Source organism: Pseudorasbora parva, chromosome 16 (genome assembly GCF_024679245.1).
Source record: "Pseudorasbora parva isolate DD20220531a chromosome 16, ASM2467924v1, whole genome shotgun sequence".
NCBI classification, from domain to species: Eukaryota; Metazoa; Chordata; class Actinopteri; order Cypriniformes; family Gobionidae; genus Pseudorasbora; species Pseudorasbora parva.
The window spans coordinates 42,396,485-42,421,182 of NC_090187.1; the positions used below are offsets into that span (position 1 = coordinate 42,396,485).

General features: G+C 39.7%; 1 protein-coding gene across 3 annotated transcripts in view; it reads right to left on the reverse strand.

The window, feature by feature from the left end:
- kcnab1a (potassium voltage-gated channel subfamily A regulatory beta subunit 1a) overlaps nucleotides 1-24,698 on the reverse strand; it is a 166,794-nt gene continuing 142,096 nt past the window's right edge. For all 3 annotated transcript variants that reach the window (XM_067419095.1, XM_067419093.1, XM_067419094.1), the window contains 9 exons: nucleotides 23,307-23,351; nucleotides 22,788-22,831; nucleotides 20,696-20,782; nucleotides 11,678-11,763; nucleotides 9,855-9,975; nucleotides 7,017-7,111; nucleotides 6,766-6,886; nucleotides 4,044-4,132; nucleotides 1-2,192 (listed from right to left, as the gene is read on the reverse strand). In XM_067419095.1, coding sequence (XP_067275196.1) covers nucleotides 2,103-2,192; nucleotides 4,044-4,132; nucleotides 6,766-6,886; nucleotides 7,017-7,111; nucleotides 9,855-9,975; nucleotides 11,678-11,763; nucleotides 20,696-20,782; nucleotides 22,788-22,831; nucleotides 23,307-23,351 — 778 coding nt within the window. In that variant the 3' untranslated portion in view covers nucleotides 1-2,102. The remainder of the gene's footprint in view (nucleotides 2,193-4,043; nucleotides 4,133-6,765; nucleotides 6,887-7,016; nucleotides 7,112-9,854; nucleotides 9,976-11,677; nucleotides 11,764-20,695; nucleotides 20,783-22,787; nucleotides 22,832-23,306; nucleotides 23,352-24,698) is intronic.

Genomic DNA, 24,698 nt, shown 5'->3' on the forward strand with positions numbered 1-24,698 from the left:
TGTTACGGGTGTCCAACGACATGAGGGTGAGTAATTCATGAAATAATTTTCATTTTGGGTGAACTAACCCTTTAAAGGGTAGGTCATCCAAAACTGAAAATCCTGTCATTAATTACTCACCGTCACGCTGATCCCAACCCGACAATGAACGAAGGTCTTACGGGTTTGGAACGACATGAGGGTGAGTAATAATGACAGAATTAACATGTTTGTGTGAACTAACCCTTTAAGGACCATATGCCGTTTTCTGTACAGTAGCATATATATAAATGCGTGCGCGCTCGCCTTTCAATTATGCAATGCGTCGGAATAACACGTTTCTTTGTTTCATAATATAAGATTAATGTTGGGAAACTTAAACTTGTAGATTAAGTACCCTATTGAGATTGATTGTATATGAATGCATCACAAAAATCCCGTGCTGGGCACTGCAATTAATAGAGGATAAAGCGAAAGTTGTTTTACACTCCGTAAAGGCCTTTTACATACCTAATTAAATATTTTACGGTAAACATAAATTCGATCAGCTATCCAGATGGCGACCACTTGACGTGAACAAATGTAAACGTGTCCTGATAGACGTGAAGAGCCGATCTGCATGATAGGATCACGGCCATCACATGTGCAATGTGAAAACACAGCCAGAATAAGTTACCTCTACAGTAGATTAGTTCTGATAACAAGCAAATAAATAACAAGTAAATCACATTAGACATACAGTCTAAATTACGTTAGACGCCGATCTCATATGCAGCATATTGGACATTTAGTAAGCACAAGGCTTTCTGGTGAGTCTCACGCACTGTTTTTGCGCTGGTGTCATGTGCTCTCTGCTTGATTTTTAATATTTATATCATGTTAACCAAGAATAGTACTTCAAAAATGTATTTCTACTGAGTAGTGCGCCATGCTATCCACTAGCCAGACCGATAAACAGACACAGACCGGAAGTTAACTTCGGGCCAGGCGCGTAACCAAAACAACGCGCATGCGTTCGATGAAACCGTCTATATTACACTGTAAAAAAGATCAGGTCTCCAATTGAAAATGTTCAAGTGACTGATCAATCAAATTTTTCTGTTAGCCAAATTGAAATTCACAACATTTCAATTTGGCCAACTGAAAAATTTAGATGTGATCAGTCACAATTGGAGACCTGATTTTTTTTACAGTGTATATTATAGGTAATTAAATGATATTATATTGTCTTTGAAATATTAAAGAGTACTACCGAATATACTGACAAGCATTTATGGTAAACTAATACCATACGAACTACAAGTGCACACTTCTTTTTCACAAGGGTATCCCTTTAATTGGTCAAATCTTCCTTACTGTTACTAAAGGAAAAACCAAGTCACTCATTTATAATCAAACATTACCATGAATGCATTAGGATGCTGGTATATTATACTTTAACTTTAATACTGTATATTATACTGCAGTGCGGATTGAGGTCGGTTTATAACACAGTTGCATGTTCAATAATCACATATTCATATAGAGTTATGCTACCCTCATTCAAGTAATTTCCTAGGTGAGAGGTGTGCAGTGAGTTATTTTTCTACCACATGTACCTGTGGCTCACATTATGAAGCAAACACACATATTCTATCCCTCATTAAATATCAATACAGGCATTCTTGCACAGACAAAACAGCTCGAATCTACACGAATGCACACTGTTCCTCTGAGACAGAGCTTTACAGTCTGTGAAACAGGCTTGCAGTCGCTGCGTTTGAACACAAGAGGGCGACATGCTCTGATCCTCCGCTCCGTGTGCTAATACCGTCAGGCATCCCAGTGGCTGATGGGTTTGAGAGCAAAGGCCAAGCATGGGTCATGGGTGTTAATACGGTTCAGAAGTGAGTGGAGCTCTCCTGGACACCAGTCGTGGGACTCTTGCCGTGGTGTTCGGGTGCAAAGGCACACCAGCAGAAACTGAGGGGATGCAGGGATAGGTTATGGAGGACGGCACTCTAAGGTGTCAGAGAGAGGTCAGACCGATGGTGGATACAGATCTGGAGCAGGAACCACTAGGGCACGAACACTGCTACTCACACACATCTCCCTTCTTCACCTCGAGCGCATGTCCCGAGCCCCTAGGACCGGTAGTCCTTCTTACTGTATGGCCTGTTCCCAAGTATATGATCAATGTCTGAGACTATATGGGATGTCATCTTTGGAAGAACCTAAACATGCAAATAAATTAGTTAGGAATCTTCCATATTGAAAGTCAGTAGGGCCCTGTTTACACCTGGTATTAAGATGCCATTTGGTCGATCAGACTACAAGTGGACGACACTTAACACAGGTATGAACGGGGTCTAAAAGTTAAGTTTGTCCACTTTCGATCACTTCCAGAGTTAGTTGAAAACACATTTGACCGGATTGCTTTCGTAGTGTAGATGCTCATGTGGTCAAATCATAGACTGTAGAAAAATATGGACGTAGTATTCGTGGCGTCACCCGTAGGATTCCGATAAGCCGTTCTGAAGCGTAAAGTAGGGGCGAGCTGGGCGTGGCCATCTTGCGAGTGCGTCATCATGAGTCACGTCCGGAATAACAGAAAATGGGCAAAGAGGCGGGATGTGGGCGGAGCTTATGTGAAGCAATGACTATAGACGGCGGATAAAAGTGGCCACACCCTTAAAGTCCTCATGAAATCAAAATCGATCTTATTTACTTTGTTAGCACATATTACATTCTTAGGGTGAACAATTAATCCGTGCAAGTTAATACACAGAAAAAAATTGTTTGCCGTAGTAATCTTTAATCAAAATCGGAAAAGTTACGTCCGGTCTGGAAACGGCGTTCCTTCTCAGATGATGTCAGTTTGACGGCTTGCAGTTTAAAATGCGTAACAACTCCCCTCTACCGTTCGTCTGCTATGAGCAGTTTCACTTGGAAATGCGTCACAGCACTGAAGAAAACTCACTCGCTACTTCCGATTCATTGGGACTTTAATTATGCAGAACTTTAAGGCTTTATATAATGTAAACGAATGAGTTATAAAAAAAAATCACTCCCTCACAGTTGTCATGAAGGTCAAAATTAGCCATATAGACCAAAACTACAATTTGTCCCAGGCTGTAAACATGCTTTTTTCTGCTGTAAAGTTGGGAATTTTAACATGAGGCTCAATGAGATTCTGCTCCTTCTGGAGCCTAGTGGCCAGTTTAGGAATTACAGTTTACATTACTTCCGTATTGGCTTCAGAGATCGCGTGAGGTTGCCGCCTGGGTCAAATGCACACAAATGATGTTTATTAACAAAGATTCGGGAGGAGCGCTTTCAGATAACTGACACAGGTGGAGAGCACTCAGCTAATCAATAAAGAGGTGTATACACGCAGAAGTCTTCCCTCCGTTCTGTTGACAGTTTATCAGCATCGCTCCACCACCCCTTCTCCACATTTTGCTCTTTTAGTTCTAAACCACTTACATACATGGTGTGGGGGACTCTGGGTTCGGGCCAAGTTCGATCTCGAAGCCCTCCCCCCCGGACAGCACGCCAAATACACATTTAAATTTACTCTCTATATAATTATATGTAAGTGTGAACCTGTGAAACAGCCACTAAAAGACCGCCTACTGACCTAATGCATAAACATTATGGGAAGAGCGCTATCCAGATGGGATTTATTGTTGAACGAAGACACAAGTTTATATTGAAAAAGAAAATGTACCAAGCACAATGTTCTCTCACCATTCATGGTTTCTAACACACACTCGTGTGGCTCTCAGAGCAGAAACGAAACTGATGCTTTCTGTGTGTTTCTTTGTAATCTCCGGTCACGTTCATATGTAAATTGCGTGAGCTTATTTTGTCCTTTAGATTGAAAGATCTGAAAAAGCCCAAACATTTCCCCAAACCCTAACCCCTCAAAGAAATCAGGACTGAAGTGATTGAAATTGGACAAACGAGACTAAAACACCAGGTGTAAACGGGAATGTGTCTCACTCGTTCACTTGTGATCCGATCGACCAAAGCGTATCTTAATACCAACAGGAGGGCTAGGAGTAAACAGGGCTCAATCTCACCTGTATGGCTCCCAGGTTTTCAGTAAGCTGCTCTGCGTTTGAGGTTCCTAATAGTACTGAACTCACTCCCTCGTTCCGCAGGCACCAGGCTGGAGAGACAAAAAAAAAAAGGGCAGATTTCAATTTGTGGAGATTTGGTTGTTTCGCATAAGCAATCAGCCTCTGCAGTTAGAAATCATCTTTCTTTTCATGATGGCCATTCAAAAGTACATCTCATGAATTCTGATCATATACTGTTTAAAAGTTTGGGGTCAGTATGATTTTTTAAATGTTTTTGAATGAAGTCTCTGCTGCTAAAGATTCATCATCAAAATCTTTAATAACATTAAGTGAGTTCACATGCACGTTTTTAACCTGATTATGCTTAATAAGCTGACAATGCACTTGATTATGTAAATGTATTAACCGGTTTTCCTTTATTGGAGTATGTTTATAAGCAGCTTACGTATAAACCGAATTAAACCGCTAGATGTTTGCATTAACGTAACGTAACGCATTAACCTGCTTTCTGTCGGCTTATTGAAGTGTCCATGTGTGACAGGAATGCATCCTTAAGGGCTCGTTCACACAGAACGGGCAGCAGAATGCCGAAAAAATGCAAGGTTTCGAGACACGTTTTTTAGAAAGCTGTCATGCACGAGATTTATACGGCGGTTATACGTGTCCATCTAGCACGTTTACGTAGAAAAACAATAGAAAAGAAGCGCAGTGTAATGGAAAATTCCACAAACACGTTCTGTGAGAGCAGCGCCTTACTGTTGCTTTAAGCACATCCAGACAGAGACCGTGTGTTGCAGTAAGGGAGGAGGAAATATACTGCAAACTCAGACTCTTTCTTGACCCAAAAATTATAAAGTGCTTTCATCTCATTCAGCAGCAGAAGTGTTACAGTCAAAATCCTGCATCTGTAACGGCATGAGATGAGAATATATGAGCCGTAAGTTTCCTGCTGACGTGCTGCAATACTCTTCTTCAGTTTTTAATGCTTTAACGTCACAACCAGTATAAATGAAATACTCAGAGTCAGATACGCAAATGATTACGCTTTGACGTCACTACCGAGAAATAACCTGATTTATTGATAAATAACCTGGTTATTGGTTTGCATGTAAACATGGACAACAGGTTATTTCAAGCTGAATTTTATGAGTTATTAGCATACTGATGTACATGTAAACATGCTCACTGTAAATGTCTTTCTTTATGGTCACTTTTTATCAGTTTACTGAGTCCTGCCTGAATAAAAGTATTAACTTCAAAAAATACACTATATTGCCAAACGTTTTGGGACATCAGCCTTTGCATGAACTTTAATGACATCCCATTCTTAACCCGTAGGGTTTAATATGGAGTCGGCCCACCCTTTGCAGCTCCAACAGCTTCAGCTCTTCTGGGAAGGCTTTCCACAAGGTTTAGGAGTGTGTTTATGGGAAAGTTTGACCGTTCTTTTAGAAGCGCATTTGTGAGGTCAGGCACTGATGTTGGAGAAGGCCTGGCTCTCAGTCTCTGCTCTAATTCATCCCAAAGCTGTTCTATCGGGTTGAGCTCAGGACTCAGGCCAGTCAAGTTCCCAAGAGTCAGCTAATGTTGGCCTGGCTCGCTGCTCTAGAGTCCAGTGGCGGTGTGCTTTACTCCACTGCATCCCACGCTTTGCACTGCACTTGGTGATGTAAAGCTTGGATGAGCTGCTCGGCCGTGGAAACCCATTCCATGAAGCTCTCTACGCACTGTTCTTTAGCTCATCTGAAGGCCACAGAAGTTTGGAGATCTGGAGCTATTGACTCTGCAAAAAGTTGGTGACGTCTGCGCACTGTGACCCTCAGCATGCGCTGACCCCCCTCTGTGATTTTTCACGGCCTAACACTTCGTGTCTGAGTTGCTGTTGTTCCCAATTGCTTCCACTTTGTTATAATCCCACTAACAGTTGAGTGTGGAATATTTAGTAGTGAGGAAATGTCAGGAATGGCCTTATTGCACAGGTGGCGACCTATCACGGCCCCACGCTTGAGTTCACTGAGCTCCTGAGAGCGACCCATTCTTTCACTAATGTGTGTAGAAGCGTCTGCAGGCCTAGTGCTTGATTTATACACCTGTGGCCATGAAGTGATTGAACACCTGAACTCAATGATTTGGAGGGGTGTCCCAATACTTTTGGCAATAGAGTCTAATATAGTAATACTTGCTATAGGGTAGGATTAGGGTGTAGTTTAGTGTTATTTATAATTACTATAGTAGCTACATTTAACAAGGACACTGTAAAATAAAGTGTCACCCAATTCAATTATATAATAGAAGAGAGATTTTCCCAAGAAAGCAGAAAGTAAACACGTGTTATCCTTGCCATCAAGAATGTAACAGAAGATAGAATGAGGATGTGGTTACACTTTATTTTTAGGTGTCTGTGTTACAGTGTAATTCTACATGTGAGTACTTTTGCACTTCCTATAGGGTTTGCTGCATGTAATTATGCATAATTTATAGTTTATTACTACAGTAACTACATGTAATGTGTAACAAGGACACAAAGTGTTGCCGTGAATGTTAACAACTATCTATTTTTGTTCTTGGTCATCTTATTATTTTAAAATATTTACAATACCTCTACAGAAATCATTTAACAAGAACCATTAACTGCACAAAAGCTCAAACCTCTACCCTGAACGGGCGGCTCCACGGGTAAGACCACTCTTAGTCTTTGAAGCTTTGATGGAAGCGCTCTTACCTACGGCGAGCTGAGGCAAAGTGCAGCCGAGCTTCTCCGCAATATGACCGAGCTCTTTCAGCTTGGCCTGCTGCTTTCGTCCATCCTCACTGACTATCTTGTCTTTCAGCCACTGATACGACTTCAAGACAAAAAGACGAGAAGGAGATAAGAAGAGTCAGGTGGGAAGAAGCATGGCACAAAATAAATATTTGATTTGTCATTATATGTACTGTATGCACGTTTCTAGCAAATCATGAATAAATTGGTACCTTCATAGCCGCCCGAGAGGATTCTGGGATACCATTTTCATACTTTCCAGAGATGATCCCACAGGCCAAAGGGGACCATGTCATGGCGCCCACACCTACAGTCACAGAATCAGGATGAGGCGCTGCTGCATACTACCACTCAGTCAGTACAGCAGAGGTGGACAAAGTACTTTATTACTTGAGTAAAAGAACTGCTGGTCAAATATTACTCCATTACAAGTTAAAGCCGCACTTGGCTACTTTTGCTCTCGGGGTCCCCCTACAGTTTGGAAAAAATAATGTCCTCAACTACTGTCGTAAGAGCTGTCATCCTACAACAGGGGATGCCATCGCGCGTGCATTAGTTGACATGACAGCCCTGATAGCCCTGAACTAGTGATGCGCGGGTCGTCTCATAACCCGCGGACCCCGTATGTCTATTTAATGGTCGCGGGTGCGGGGCGGGTTGTAAAAATATATACAGTGGTGCGGTGCGGGCCAAATAACTTCATAAAAGCGGCCCGCGGGTTGGTGCAGCACTAACAGTTCCCCTGAACACTGCAGGAGGAGTTCTGATAGTTCTTCTGGCGGCGCGTGTGAAATGTCTTCATCCCAGGTAACGTTACAGTCAGTGGCATGTGCTTCAGCATGTCATATGAGTATAATTTCATGGGTTTTATTTTTTTCAAACGCCAAATAATCACGATGCTCACGTTTACAAGCCAGCGTCATTATAGTAGTCTATTGGTTACCATTTTACAGAATCTATATGATACTTCAGATCAATGTTTGAGTGGTAGCTCACCGTAACAAGCAGGACAGCATCGGTCGGGCACGCCTCCTTCAGCTCACGCCGACGAGCAAACGCTGGTCACATTTTGATCCTCGTCCTGCCTTTAATCCCATCACTTTTTCGTTTCCTCTTATTGCTTTCCTCCAACAAAACCTTTTCTTTCTTATGTGTCTGTGCTGCTTCGGACATGACTATATTATCCGACGAACAAAGTTGGGCTTGCACGTCTGAATGTAAGGAAGTGTGTGTGTTGGTGGAAGTGACGTATATGCCGTAAAGCAGTCGAATTTTGTAGTTCTTTTTGTTCTCGGGTTACTACCCGAAACCCAAAGTTTAAAAGTACGATTAAAAACGATACAGACCCCATCAGGCTATGGCAGACGTGTCATTCAACCTATTGTAAGTCGATTTATCATCACAAGAGTCTTAAAAAATATATTATGAAGGTTGAAAAGTTACCTAGTGCTGCTTTAAAGTTCTAAAAACTGATTTTACTTTTAATTACAGAAGTATTAGTTTTCAAAAGTACTTAAGTAAAAAAGTAAATGTCAACGCATGTTTTTTTGTCAACGCATTATTTTATTATTGTATAAATGCACACTATTTGTTATCATGGTTTAAGCCAGTCAGTGATACTCCATCCAACATACTAGCATATGACTAACTTAAATTTCTTTAACCCTTAAATGCATACCTGCAGGGTAGATGTCATTCATTAATTTTTTTAAGTTAGACATCAACCTTCTTAGTATTCCTCAATCAATCCATTTTAAACAATATAACAAGAAAAAAATAATTGAAAATAATTGAATGCCTGTTTTTTCACTAGTTTTTTGTCAAAATTGTATAGGGTTGCTAACAACCCGAGGTGTGTAGGATTGTACGTATACATTTTTTTGCACAATGATAAATTAATCTATAATGATGAAATAGGGCGCAATTCCCCTTTATTCCACAAGGTGGCAATGTCTGATACGCAATGATGAAGTGACATTTCACTCATAGTTACCTCTGACAGAAAACGAAACAATAATAATTATAATCTGCAAAACTTGAAATGGCTCAGTGATTTACAGCAGAGTGCAAGTACTAAACACAATCAAATATTAGTGTCACTGTCTCTTGATGATGGATGTGGTCAAGAAGCTGTCAGTGATCAAAATATTGATTTTGAAGACGTTGAAAATGAGTTTGGAGAATATGCTCGAGATCGCAAATATGAGTCATATGCTGAATATACTGGTAAACAATCTCTGACGAGGAGAGATGTTGATGTAATCAAACATCTGCTCAAACTGAACCCTTCCAAGCTCCAAAGGGTAACGAAATAGGTTTTATTTTATTCTTCTGTAACTGTTACTCTAACATTAGGAGTTTTATATATTATCACGACAGGTAGAGATCCATCCATGTTAAATATAGATCTGGGTCGCTAACAACCCGAATATGTAAGAATGTTTGGAAAACAGTCGTGCATTTAAGGGTTAAATACATGTATAAAAGTACCAAAGCCCTTTACAAAGCTGCTGTCACTTTAAGGCAGAATGCACGGATCCAATACTCTGATACACATCTGATATTCTCCAACGGTTTACGTTCACTTAAGACATAATCAACTTTGTTTATGTGAATACTCGCCAATATGAACATTTTTACATCCGTCTTCTTCCATTTTGCTATAAACTATAAATCAGTGTTCAAAAAATGCTGTGAAATCATTGAACTTCACATGATCCTACAAGAGTGATTCCTGAAAGGCTTTCTGGAAAAACCCAAACACATTTTAAAGAAGAAAAAAAATCATCCTCTGACTTTCAAAGCTGCTACAGAAACAACTTTCGACTTTGAGGACCTTGATAGAAATGTAGTGGAGTAAAAAGTACGATATGTGTCTTTCAAATGTAGTGAAGTAAAAGTTTCCAGAAAAATTATTCTCAAGTACAGATACTCAAAAAGTGTACTTAGGTACAGTACTCAAGTAAATGTACTGAGTTACTGTCCACCTCTGCGGTAAAGTCAGTATTGATTATGAATCAGTGAATAAATGATGATTGATTGACACCTGCCTATCTTATGGTAGAGCTCAGGCAGCTGCACCTCCACCTTCTCCCTCTGGAAGAGATGATACTCGGCCTGCTCACACACCGGAGGAATCAGGTTAAACTGCCTCGCTACGGAGTACGCCTCCTAAAAAGAGAGAAGAATATTTACACGTTTGGATTCAAATATATGCACATATCTCTGTAATGGCTACAAATCAAACATTTGACTGCCAAGTGCTTTCATAATGTCTTTACTGATCCATCAGGTATCGCAGATATTACTGCTGGAAATTTTTTTAAATACTTTCTCATTATATGGGGATGCCTGAGGCTAGTCAGTAACAAACGGAGTTACAAAATGGCTGTTTTCTCAAATCATGTTTTAGATGTTGGGTTTTGTTTCTATCATTTAGTCTAAAATGCAATATAAAACTTCATAGCTGTTGGGTAATAATATAATATATTATACTAAGGGGGCCGTTGAATGCTTGAATCTGATTGGCTGATGAATGTTCTGAGGCATGCAATTATTTTCTGGGAAAGTTCCAGACAGCTCTCTTGACCGCGTTACAGTTCCATATCACTTCGCATAAATAACTGTAATAACGGAAACTTACAGGACTAAAAAAACAAACAAAGTAACTTAAAGGTTACACATGACATTTTTTCACTAGTGAAGTAATAACAGTGCTGTTTAGAGACGCACAGAGGTAGCCTAACTCACACAAGCTCTCTCTCTCTCTCTCTCTCTCTCTCTCTCTCTCTCTCTCTCTCTCTCTCTCTCTCTCTCTCTCTCTCTCTCTCTCTCTCCCCCCCCCTCTCTCTCATAACTTCATTAATAACTGCAGTAGAATGATATCGATGGCTCAAGCCTCTGTTACCAGCTTTAAAATGACATTTCATAACTACTCACAGAACTACGGAATAGTCCTACTCACAATAGCGATTTAAGTACAAAAACCGGACGAATCCCTTTAAATATATTGTCGGATCGATGACTCGAGCTGTGGTAACTATTGTATAAGAATATATATAATAATGTAATGTAATATATTTTATTTTATAATAGAAAATGCACAAAGACAAACATTGAAAAAAACATTAAAAACAAATTAAAATGATTTTATTATATAAGCTGTGTTCTGATTTCTTACAAAGACTAAACAGAATATGTATAAAAGACAAACATATAATTTATAATATAATATCTTTTCTGCAGTCAGGTTTTTTAAGTTAGAAGCTAACTTTCAAAAGTAAACTTACAGTGGGAAATATTTACTGTAGTAATAAGTGTTTATCTCCAGTAATGTATAGTTATATCACATAACCGTTTGGCTCCATGGTATCATTTCAGGCAATGAACACATGTTCCAGTCATGGGGGTGTGTTTACGTGGGATAGATCTGGTGTGACACCAGAACATGGCATTATCACAGTCACACAAATTACAGGTCATCAGTGTGTGTCCTCTCTGTAAAAACCCTGATCAAGCCTCCATTTATCACCCATTAATTCATAATGTCAGCATTTAATTACAACATATCAGTTTGTGCCAACTTGCTTTGTGCTACACTGCAATTACAGCAACATACAGTACTGACAAATCACTGACTTCAGTCAAAGGGCTAAAAATATGTGATGTGGCGAATACACTCTAGAGGAGCTGAGACTGCTGTTCCAGCAAACACAGTTTGCTCCTGAACTAAAGCATACACAAAGTCAATGATCAGCAATTCTGTCTTGACATGTAAGTGATGTACTTAATTGTGTTGAAATGGTGTGTTCTGCAGGGTGACATGTTGAATGAAGTTTCTCATGACAACTGAGGTTAAGAAAATGTTACTTGCCATTATTTCCATAGCTGTCCACCGTGAGGTCCCCCAGTACATGGACATGCCCTGGTTTATCACGTAGGTCATGGCTCTGACGATCTCTGGAGATAAACAATCACAAACTCTATTAGCACCCTTGTGAAAAAAACAGAATATGATTGTATTGAAAGTGCACTTGCAGTGTACTTCAAATCTTAAAAGTAGATTTTAAAAAAACTACTTGCAAATAATATAATGTTAATGAAATAAAAGTATAAGTATACTTAAGGGTGTAACAAAGAATAAGTGCACTCTCTAAGTACACTTTCAAAGTACACTTATTTTGATGTTGACCATCATACTAAAGTACTTGATTATAATCTTAACAGTAGTGCATTGGTATACAATTTTACATTTAATAGATTTTAAATGTACTAAATTGCTTCATTACAAATATGTAATTACAAATATTTTTCGTTCAAAGCAATGATCGCACAACAAAGCCTTTAGTTGCAAACACACTGGACACTACAGGAATTAAACTCATATAACATTACTATACAAACACACATGATACCGGACGAAGGACTGAGGAGTTAGTTTGCCCAAAAATGTAAATTCTGTCATTCATTTCTAACCCTCATTGCACTCAAAAAAATGACTGGCTGAATTTACTTTAAAAATATTTAGTAAGTGGTTGCACACAACTATATTGAGCTATATAAGTAAAGCTGGCACAATTTCTTTGAGTAAATACAAACCATTTAAATTTGTCATTGTTACATAATATATAAAAGTGCCGTTTACTTAATTATGTTATGTTAAATTTATAAAAGTTTATTATGTAAGGTGAACACTGTTATCAATTTAATTTGCCTTTAAAATTTTGAAATAACAACAAGCATATTTTTTTTTAAATAAAATGCAAAATTAACTCATTGGACAAACAAAAAATATTGAATTGAGAGCAGGAATTCCATCCAATGAATTTGTATATAAGTGGCCACAGCCTAAACACAGGCACCACTCTTCTGCATAATGCTAACCACACAATTACAGAAAATCATCAATGTCCAACATTAAACACTAACATAAACTAATTACATCTTTCCCTTTACTGAAAAACACAATAAATGACACTTTAATCCATACATTTTCTCTCCTAGCGCAGTCCTACTACAGATCCACTGCCCAGTTAGTTATGTTAGCACAAATATTTCATGTAGTTTTAACGCAAATGATTTAAGTAAACTTCAGTTTTACATATATTAGGCTGATTGAACACAAACACATATCATTTCGACACAACTTAATTTAATTAAGTAAAGTAAACATAATTTAAATGTGTCTTATCTATAAAGGGCCTGAATCATTTTTTTGAGTGTGTCATTCCAAACCCACAAGACCATTCATCTTCAGAACACAAATGAAGACATTTTTGATGAAATCCGAAACACTTTCAAGTTCCAGAAAGGCAGTGAAGACTTTGTTAAAATAGTCCATGTGACTCCAGTGGTTCAACCTTAACGCCGCATTCACTCGCGGCGTAAGCGTTAACGCTTCCCATTTACTTTGAATGGGTGACATCATCCGTTGCCGAACTGAATTGTGGGTTCCATCGCGGCGCTTCACTTGCGTTGCAAGCGGCAGAAGTTGAAGATTTCTCAACTTTTCAAGTGCCAGCGCAGGCGTCATCCAATCAGATTGCCATATGCAAATATCCTACAGCAGATGCTAGCCAATTGCGTTCATTACTGCTCCGTGAACCCTCCAGACGCAGCTCCCAGACCACTACGTGATATTCTTCCCACTGTCGGCGCTTTTTCAGGATTTAATGTACGTAACAGCTTCGTGCACCTGTGCAGTGCACTGACAACAACTACACATACAACCAAATCGGCATCCATTTCATCAAACAGACTAGCTGTCATAAAAAGGCGCTTTTTTGTGTTGTGTTTTGGTCCAAGCGGCAAGTTAATGTGATCACTATGACGATCGCGTCAGCACCCAACTTCAGCCACGCCCTCCGTCAAGCGTTAACGCCTACGCCCCGTGTGAATGCGGCGTAATGTTATGAAGCGATGAGAGTACTCATTGTAAATAGTGCAGTGCTCTCATCTAGAGCAGGACAGGCCAAATACAGTCACTATTTATTTTTTTTTATTTTTCTTTTGCACACAAAAAATATTCTAAACGCTTCATAACATTTAAGTTGAACCACTGGAGTCACGTGGACTATTTTAACAATCTCTTTCTGAACCCTGAAAGTGTTCATTTCTGTCTATGAAGGGATCAGAGAGCGCTCGGATTGCATCAAAAATACCTTAATTTGTGGTGACATGAGGGTCAGGAATTAATGACAGATGGTACATTTTTGGGTGAACTAACCCTTTAAAGCTTAAATAGACAGTTAGCGAAGGATCTTAATGAGCCACTCAAGAGTTAACTCAAGTCCTCCTGTCAGTAAATTCAACTTTATCGATAATTCAAATACAATAAAAGTAATTAAGTTCTATTTATGCAAAAAAGCACTCAAAAGTTCAGCTAAACTAATTTAACATAAATGTAAACTGTACAACTTTTTCAATTAATTCCAATTACACCGGGCCAGAATTCAGTTTCCACTCAAGTCCTCCTGTTACATATGTCCTGATGGCAGTTCATCCCGGTATTTCAGAACTTTTTCAGTAATGTAATCTGGTATTGTGCAATATACTGTATTTTCATTAATGTGTATCAGTTTGAGGTGATTAAGTTCAGCTTTACGTAGGTTTCACTCAATTCAATAAGTGCACTCATGAGGAATAAATGAATGCTAAAGTACAGCGAAACTTTATATTGCCTTCAGCTTTTATGCTGACAGAAAGCGAGAACGCAGGGGACTGCAGAGAGACTGAGGAACTTTAATATGCACTGCACACAGTGAGGAGCACCAAACTCTGGACTCCTTGCGCATCAATGCAGCAGAAAAGCACTGCATAGCGATCTGCCCACCCATGCCTATGAGACAGACGGGGAGAGAGAGGCGTCAACGTCTATCCCATGTTTAAAGATAAGAAGCATGGGTGATAAAGCAACACAGGCTCATTAGAAAAAAGGGCCCATAGCAACTTTGCTGAAAGCTATATGTTGCTTTTTGTGTAACCCCCGTTCCGAACCGGATTCGAACCAGCTTTTCCGGCAAGGGAGGCGCATGGACACAGGCTTTAGTATCAGTCGCCAATGCGCCTCTTGAGGCCAGGGGAGTGAGGTTTTACTAGCTGGCCTCTGTTACACTCAACCCCCTAAACCGTTCCACCCGGGTCACGGCACCAACGTAACTCCACCGAATGTACTTTTAGTTTGAATCCCAAACTAGCATTTCTGGCATTGAATGCTGGAACACTAAGAAAAACACAGTGCGCCTCTTAAAGGGATAGTTTACCCAACATTTCTTATGTTGTCATTAATTACTCACACATGTTACTAACACATGTTGTTCCAAACCCGTAAGACTTTCGTTCATCTTCTGAACAAAAAATAAGATATTTTTGATGATACTGATGAGAGCTCTCTGACCGTTCCATAGACAGCAATTTAATAACACTTTCAAGGCCCAGAAAGGTAATAAAAACATTGTTTTAATAGTCCATGTGACCTTCAATCTTAATATTATAAAGCGATGAGAACACTTTCTGTGTGCAAAAACAAACAAAATCACGACTTTATTTAATTTGTCTAATTTTCATTTTTGGTTGAACTAATCCTTTAAGGCCAGGGGAGTGAGGTTTTACTAGCTGGTCTCTGTTTGACTCACCACCCTAAACTGTCCCATCCGGATCACAGCACCAGTGTAACCCCTTCAATTCTTCGAGTGGGATTCGAACTGCCATTTTTGGCAATTGCCGAAAGGACACAGCCTTTAGTGTCATTCACTGCCTCTAGAGCCCAGGGGAGTGAGGTTTTACTCGAAAAGCTCTTTACACTCACAACAATGCACCGTAAAAAAATATGAATGATGCGACTTCCTCCGTTTCCGCTGACTAGAGTTGAATCTTCCAGATGCCCCGCACGGTGCTGACATCTTGGGACCGAGTCTGCGCAGTGATTTCAGGACCGCAGTAGAGAGCAGGAAGTACAGCCGCGGTTAATTAACAATTAACAGTTATGGAAATGTAAAAAATTAAAGCTAAAGCAACAATCTGCTCCCCAATGGGAGCTGGTTATGTGATGCAAACACAAATCAATCATGCTCTATGGCATAATTGTTTCGAGGTCATATGCCCTCATGTGTTCCTGCCTCGTGTTCCTGTGTCCTGTTGTTATTGGTTCATGGGTTGATCATTGTTCACAGGTGTCCCTTGTCTTGTAATTAGCCTTTGTGTATTCAAGCCCTCAAGCTTGCCGTAGTCTTGGTCTGTTATTGAATGTGAATGTTTAAACTTGCTGTCTGTGGGTGGTTGTTTTGTTAAGTCAAGTTTAAGGCAAGTCAAGTCTATGTCAAGTATTTTGTTTGTTTTGCCAAGTCTTTGTTTTATGTTTTGAGCTGCATTGAATAAAGGAAACTGCGCTTGGGTTCATCCAAACCTCGCCATCCAGTGGACAATGTTACACATGTCTTAACTTTCTTTTTTTAAGAGTGGTTTTTAATGCAGGATCAAACAAAAATATATGAAACATATAGAAAGAATACATTTGCAACTAATATAGCAGGCTAATGAGCTAGCAAAGTAAGCTGGTACTTGAAGAGGCTTGTTCACAACAGATAAAAGCAAACAAATCAAAATAACTGCAAATGTTTAATTGCACTAATTTATATAGCTTCTTCAGTTATATTAGGCATATATTATATATAATAACTTATTTCAGATAACATTTATCAGAAAGCGCTTTTGTAGGATTTCTAATCAGGCAATGAAAGTCCTTTCAGTCAATGGAATCAATTTAGGGTCCAAGACTCAACTCAACGAGCGAACTGCAATGGTAAGGTAATGAAATTCATCATAAATTAACTGCTAGTTTGTAACAAATAATCTTTATTGTGCTAGAGGATGATGTAAAAACAGTAAATGGAAGTAAAATGAACATCAATCAAGGGGTTGGCAGACTGTGCTAGACAGAGCTGAAAAGCTTGTGAAAGTAGAGAAGTCTGGAACTAATGGCTGAGTCAGGGTGACCATGGCATCTGGTGCAGAGCTTTGAAATATTACTAAGCCCTAAACGCTACACAACAGAACAGCTCTAAGTAGCACATGCATTACTAGAAGGGCATACAGATCCCCCTGCCAAAAGAATATTGATTGAGTTTACAAAAAGAGGAGGGATATAAAAATCTCCCTTTTCTAGCTCTAAAAGGTGCTCTAAGCTAACTAACTTTGCTACTTTATGCATATGCTAGTGCTTCCCTGCTATTTAAAGAGTTTAGGGTGGTCACATTGATCAGGGGTGTCGTCCAAAAACGCTCCGCGTCCACACTATCATTTTCAATCGTTTTCCAAAAAGTGTTCATCTACACTGAAACGTCTGAAAACGCTTACATCCCCGTACTGCGAATGAGCAAGTCCAAGATGCTTCGACTTGCATCATTTCTGCTACTCGTTTATATACTCATTTTGCGACAATGTCAAGAAAAGGCACTGAGTTTTTTAACAGTATGTACAAACTGACATTAATATTTAACAAGGCTGTCAAAACAGAAAGCATACAAAACAACTGCTGTACAATGTCGTTCAGCATCTTGGCTGAATTGGTCACATGACTGCATCACACGGCTAAAAATGCGTCATCGTATTAAAAAGCCTCCGTTTTCACAGTCCACACTACGACACGAAGACGGCGTTTTCAAATTTATCCGCTCTGGAGAGCGTTTTCAAAACGATACGTTTTCATTGACTTAAAGCGCTGTCTCAGTGTGGACGGAAGGCCAAAACGGAGAGAAAAATATTACTTTTGGACATGGCCACAGTTTAGTTCCAATCCCAATTAAACACACCTGAACCAGCTAATCAAAGTCTTACTAGGCATATTAGAAATGTCTAGGCAGGTGTGTTGAGACAAGTTGGAGCTAAACTCCACAGTGGCCTTCCAGGACTGAGTTTGAACACCCCTGACATAGACGCTGTAATTTCTCAGGACACGTATTTCAGTGATATCTTCCAGATAGTAGAGACACTTTATGCAAAGGGCTAAAAAAGGCTTAGAGCTTGCCTAGCACTTTAACATGCTTTATACTAATAAGCATCATCCTGAGAGATGATAAATTTGCTTGAATCCCTGTATGGTTGTCTCTAAGGCCTGCAACTGTCTGAAAGTATGAGAAACAAATGCCTCTAGTTATGCAGGCTCAATGAAATTCACAAGACACTGCATTCTCATTCCAGTTACATGCGTTTAGCACTAGGGGGTTGTAGGCGGGTTAATTTCTTCCAATTTTTGCCACAGTAAAGCAAGAATGCACATTAAGAATGCACTTGCAATGTATTCGCATCGGTTTCTGGCCTTTAGAAGAAAAACTACTTTGAAGTCAATTACTCTCCTTCTATCCTTCATGTTCCCCATCTTCCTCTACTACTATCTGTTCATCTTTTTCTCTTCTGTTCTCTTCTATGTGTTTAAGCAAACACTATATTGCCAAAAGTATTGGGACACTCCTCCAAATCATTGGCTGCGTCCGAAACCTGCAAAATGCTGCCTTCGGAGGACACATTTCAAGGCAGGAAGGCATCAGGCCACCGAATCTATTGTTTGCTTTACTCCTGAGAGACCTTCATCTGATCGAGTTTTGAAGTCATTATACATGTATCCTTCAATGCCTTTGATATCCCACAATCCTGTGCTTTCCATTCAGTGACAGTTGAGCTGGGGGGAAAAAGATGGCATCCAGAAGTTGCGTTTGCTGGTCAGTTTGTGTGTAAATGTACGATTTTTACCAACATATTCTACTTCTGATATCATTTCTAGCGAGAAATCACTACTGTAGTAATTAAATATGTGTTTAGTTCTCACCAGAGCTCTCTCTATTTTGCTGTAGATCATTAAACTGTTATACTGCCTTAGAAGTCTGTCCGAAATTAGTTTCGTGAGGTGCCTTCGTGCACAAAACGCTTCCTGCAGAGTCATTGTCTGATGAGGCAGCGAGGCAACGAGTCAGCAGCCTAGGTTTTCAGACGCAGCCATTGTATTCAGGTGTTCAATCACTTCATGACCACAGGTGTATAAATCAAGCACTAGGCATGCAGATGCTTCTACACACATTAGTGAAAGAATGGGTCGCTCTCAGGAGCTCAGTGAACTCAAGTGTGGTACCGTGATAGGTGCACACCTGTGCAATAAGTCCATTCCAATACGTAGCAACGTGGGGGAGAGGACGCTGGCGTTGTTTGTTCACCGCTTCTCCACCCACAAATCATGTTAACTGTACAGTTAGATTTAGATTTTATTTTATTATGACTGTGAATAGTCAAACAGTCAGAGCTACAATTGGGACTGTTACTGATTGCTGGCAGCCACTGAGAGGACGTTGTTCGCCATTTTCCGCTTCTCTGTTGTTTTTGTTTGAATTGAATTTCCTCACAACTAAATTTCATGCTACCAACTTTTTGGAAACAGTTATGGGATGGCCTCTTCCTGTTCCAACATGAGTGCGGACTAGAGCACAAAGCGTCGGTCCATAAAGACATGGATGAGTGAGTTTGGTGTGGAGGAACTTGACTGGCCTGCACAGAGTCCTGAGCTCAACCCGATAGAACAGCTTTGGGATGAATTAGAGCGGAGACTGAGAGCCAGGCCTTCTCCAACATCAGTGCCTGACCTCACAAATGCGCTTCTAGAAGAACGGTCAAATATTCCAATAACCACACTCCTAAACCTTGAGGAAAGCATTCCCAGAAGAGCTGAAGCTGTTATAGCTGCAAAGGGTGGGCCGACTCCATATTAAACCCTACGAAATAAGAATGTGATGTCTTTAAAGTTCATGTGCGTGTAAAGGCAGGCGTCCCAAAACTTTTGGCAATATAGTGTATGTCTGGGGATAATAGGATGGATAAACAAAAGAGAGAATCAGCTGGTAATTTCTTTATGAGGGGTGAAGGTCAAAGAGGCTGGAAGAACTATCTTTCTTCTCTTCTGAGAATAAAACACTCAATTTGACATCGGCAGCAGATCCTTGGTGCAGCTGTTTCTCTCTGTACGCCTCATATTTTGTAACTGGTTTACACTGTTCAAGAGACTTTGCTGGTCTGTGGTTCGTACCAGAAGCACATTATTAAACAGTAGATTCGATTTTCAGGCTGACTGCACTTGAAGCTTTGGGCAGTACAGAGCTTTAACATCCGTTTGGTGGCTTGCTGACTGCATTGCGTACCTGGGGTAGAAGTATGAAGTCTGGTCATTCAGAATGGCACCCCGGGGACTGCACTTAATCGTAACCCTGTTATCGTGAATACATTTTTTCAGAGCACTTAGACCTCAGACGGATGTGCCTGCAGGACTCACTCATTCTTTTGTACATCTCTGGCTTTTGATGCAGTAATGCCATTGCTAACTTTGCAGCACTTTTCTAGAGAGTATCCCAAAGTGTTTTGGTGAAGTCATAGTTCTTTAAAGAGGAAAACTGTAAAAATTACCAAACCTACCAAAGTCTACTAAAGTCTAAAGTCTTCAAGACGTACCTTAAGCAAGCAAACAAATGCAATAATTTTCATGCACTGCCATTCAAAAGTTTGGGGTCAGTAAGATTTTTTAAAATTATTACATTGACTAAGAAAGGATACTTTAAATGGATTAAAAGTGACAGTAAAGACATTTATTTTGTTGCATATACAGTTGATTTAGATTTCAAATAAATGCTTTGAAAATTAAAATAAAGTTATTTTAAATTGTAGTAATATTTTGGATTTTTGCTATACTTTTGATCATCTAAATGCATATTGTATACTAACTGTGGCGTGCAGGTAACGCTCATTATCACTCGCACCACTGGCCTCGCTCCGTTCCCACGGCTCTCGGCCCCGCTCTGCTTGCCACACAAACCGACCCCAAACTTGTGAACAGTAGTGTACATTTTGCCAAACTCACCCTCCATCGGTGTGTTGCTATCGGGCCGGTTGGCGAAGACCACATCCACATATTCCAGCTGCATTCTCTGCAAAGAGCCCTTGAGACCTGAAAGAGGAGATGGTTATTGTGAGAGTGTTTGAGAGTTTGTTTGTCTTCCTTTTCAAAAAGTGTGGTAGTGTTTACCTAACAATATAGAGTGATTAGCTGTGCATGGGAGACGGGTTCGTGCTAATTGAAAAGCTGCATGCTTTGACAGATCGCAGTTTGCTGGCGACTCTTATTACATGAAGAACTTCAAGCCCTCATAACACCAGGACAAACTTGATCAAGCTCTGCAGACGAGGGACCCTCAGCTGCGTGAGTCTGGTGGGCTCTGTAGTAATCAAGCTGGTTCTGTACAGGGCCCCAGGGCTCATTGACTCTTTGTGTCTCTGTGTTTAATTCGGCAGAGTGCTGGATTGATCGTCAAGCGTAATGAGGAGAGTTTGGGACTGGATTCCCTCCTGTGCCCATCTCTAGAGGCTCACTCTGACAGGGTCAGCGTCCTGAGGTCAGATGAAGCTTTACAGACAACAAATGACGGTGTTTATCAGCAGTTTGAGACACAGCGAGAGATATGCGTCTGATCAATAATATAGTGGGAAGTAGCACAACGAGAGCCATGTTTCCATCCAAAGTTGTGAAGTTACTTAAGCGCAAAATTGGAATATTACATAAAACATTTGGGAATAAAGCAGCATTTCCAATCCTTGTGTTCAAGAGAACAAAATCGTCACTTCCTGGGAAACTGGTGCAAAATATCTGTAATAAAATTTGAAGTTGCTGCAACAGAGAAGAAACTGTGGCTCTTTTTTCCTACATCCTAAATGACTTGCGTCTCAGAACGGCAAACGAAACTCAATAAACGCAGTTTAGATGCTGGTGTTTGGGAGACGCTTCTGGGAGGGAGTTAAACCAAATCATTCTGATGACAGACTTTGGCTCAGGCGTTTCAGAATGATCTAACCAACATTTGAGGTGCAGTGCGATGTGATTGGTCCAGTGGTTAGACTGGTTATCCAATCACATCCACTGTTGAGGGTTTTTTTTGTGTGTGCATCGGATCAAAAATGTATCTGCTCAATTGAGCGGGCACTTTTTTTTGTATGCACATTTTTTGATTTATGCAGATCTTGCCGTTTCCATTAAATCTTAATCATTGTCATTAAAATTATGTTTCACCTAACATCATAAATTAAACACGCTCATCACAGAAGAGTATTCAAGTTGTTGTACGCATGAATTGCGTTTTAAGTGTATTTTTTAATATAATAACTGACATATGTTGACAATCATGGGGAATGGCAGTCACTTAATTTTACAGGATCACATACACAAAATCTGTGTATTAATACAATATTTCACAATATCTGTGTATACAGAGAGATAGATTGTGTGTCTGAACCTATGTGGCAAAAATGTATCCCAGCCCACCTCTATAAGTGTGTGTGCGTGTGTGTGTGAGTGTTGCAGCCTGACCAGACCAATGACTGAACCAATTTCAGGGATGTAAATATAATATACAGCTGGTGTGTTCACAGACATGCTCCAAATGCAGTGTGTATCCTGAGATCTATGATTTTTAAAATAGGTGTCTGGCCCCAAACTAGCCGGCACGATAAGAAAAATATGGGCCAGTGCAGAACAACACACACAACCAATCATTCATCCTCCATGTAACCCTGAATATCTAGGCCAGGGTGTGTATTATTTCCGTACTTTCACACCAAAGGTAACTACTAATAGCATCTACTGTATGAATTACAACATAACTTGTTTTTCAGGGCAGTAGTTAATACTGTAATATTAAAACAATGTCACGGCATGCTGAAATGTAGCCAAAATTCAAGGTGAAATTCAGTCGAGATAAAGTCAGATATACGTGGCTTGATTCAAGTGACTGGTGCCGTTTGTCAAGTCACTCACGTGTGTGAAGCTATCTCCTCTTCAGTCCTGCTATCTGTTAGAGCGACACTAACACTCAATCAATGCCCCGCAAGGAGCCAAACCATCACACACACAAGCTGTGATCACAGACTGAGAGTATTTAGAAAGAGAAAGTACACTTCACCTTCAATAATGTGTTTCCTAGAAAGGCCTCGTTCAGTCTCGGCTCTGTGGCACAAAAAAAGAGACACACAGAGACAGAAGTACATCACAAAGTAATTTCAGACAGAGCTAAGTTCAGTCTTACATATGAAGCATGTCCTTCTCTTCTTTTTCCTCACCCAAACTGGTAAACTTTTGCAAATGTTCATTTTTCAACTTCAGATAAAACCCTGACATATTTAAATGCTAATTATTATTCATGTGAGAGGATTTGTGGGGAAATGGGACAGGCCTTTTCTTTAGTCTTATCGAGCTCTGCAGCTGCATGTCTGCTCACTTACTCTCAGAATACTTCCTCAGAGAGAAAACGCTAGGTCAGCGCTCGCTCTGAACCACTGCATTCATGAAATGTGGGGATTCACAGATGTCGGCGTTAACTGTGCTGGCCTTTAGAATGTGCAACAGCATGAGTTATGAAATAAAAGTTCTCATGACAGGAAGTGACATACATGCACAATGAGCGAAATGACAGTTCACTCACTTTCCACCCCAGTAGAGCTTTGTGGTAATCACCAGACTGGATCGCCTTCGGAAAAGGAGGGAAAAGAGAGAAGGAAAAAGTTGATTAAATCAATTAGACCATCAGAAAGTATGCTAAATTGTGCAGGTATAATCAAAATTTCAAGTTTTCATCTGTCTAGGTACACTACTACTCAAAAGAGGTTGACATGGAGCCATTAAATCTCTAATGTCCGGAGAATCATCCATTTTAAAGAAAAGCGGAACAGAGAGGAGTCTGCTAGCAAAAAGAAGGAGCTCGTAATAAAACAAGAATCAACATTAGCTTTTCAGAGATGGAGAGAACTGAGGGATCTGAAATGTTGTAAAGCAACGCAGAGATGATGGTGATTTTATTACTCAACAGGTGAGTAGGGCATTTTATTGAACAGATAAATTGCCACATTTAGCTTTCAGAGTTCATTGTAAAGCATTATCTATTGTGAAGGCTCATATTCATCCGCACACAGAGCCGAAGCAAAACCAAAACAATGTTCTTTTATGAACCATAAAAGAACTTTCACAGTCTAAAATTGGATCCCATTCATGATGAAAATGAGTGCTTAAATGTTGATAACTGCTTAAATGTACATTATGCCCTCTAGCAGTAAAATAAATAAATTAACTAAATGCATTTTGTTGAAGAGCATTGTTTTGGTTTTGCTTCGGCTCTGTGTGCGGATGAATATGAGCCTTTCACACGTTTATTGGCAGGTACACCGGCACGCGCCACCTCATACATGAGGGATTCACTCTTTCACAGCGTCACAAATAAAAGTAATCAAAAATAATCACAAGGTAGAGGCTCTACTCACACTGAAGATACCGCACTTCCTCGTCACCAGCATGTAGTGCGCGTTATAAGTCAAGTGATCAGTCTCTTAAAGGGGTCACTGCACAATAATGTGATGCATGCAAAAACATATGTTTTGCAATCCGATTCAAAAATTTGTTTACATGTGCATTACATGAATTCCAAACAAAACTTTAATGCATGCATAGTGCTCTTGCCGCACGTTCAAAGTGACAGATTATAACGACCAAAGCCTACACTGTTAACAATTTTCTTGTATTTTTACAGTACATTACTGGCAGCACGGTTGCCAGCAAGTTACTGTATTTTTGATTTACAGTAACTGTACTGTAATGCAATTTACAGTACATAAAAATATTACTGTAAATTTACAAAACAGTATTTTACTGTATTTTTGCCATTTTGGCTTGCTTATGCTGTAATTATGTGGTATTATACTGTAATATCTATATTGATACATTACTGCTAAATATTACTTTATTTTTCAAAATAAAGACTACTACTACTACTAATATTATATTAGAATTATATAATAAATGTAGTTATTACAGTATATACATC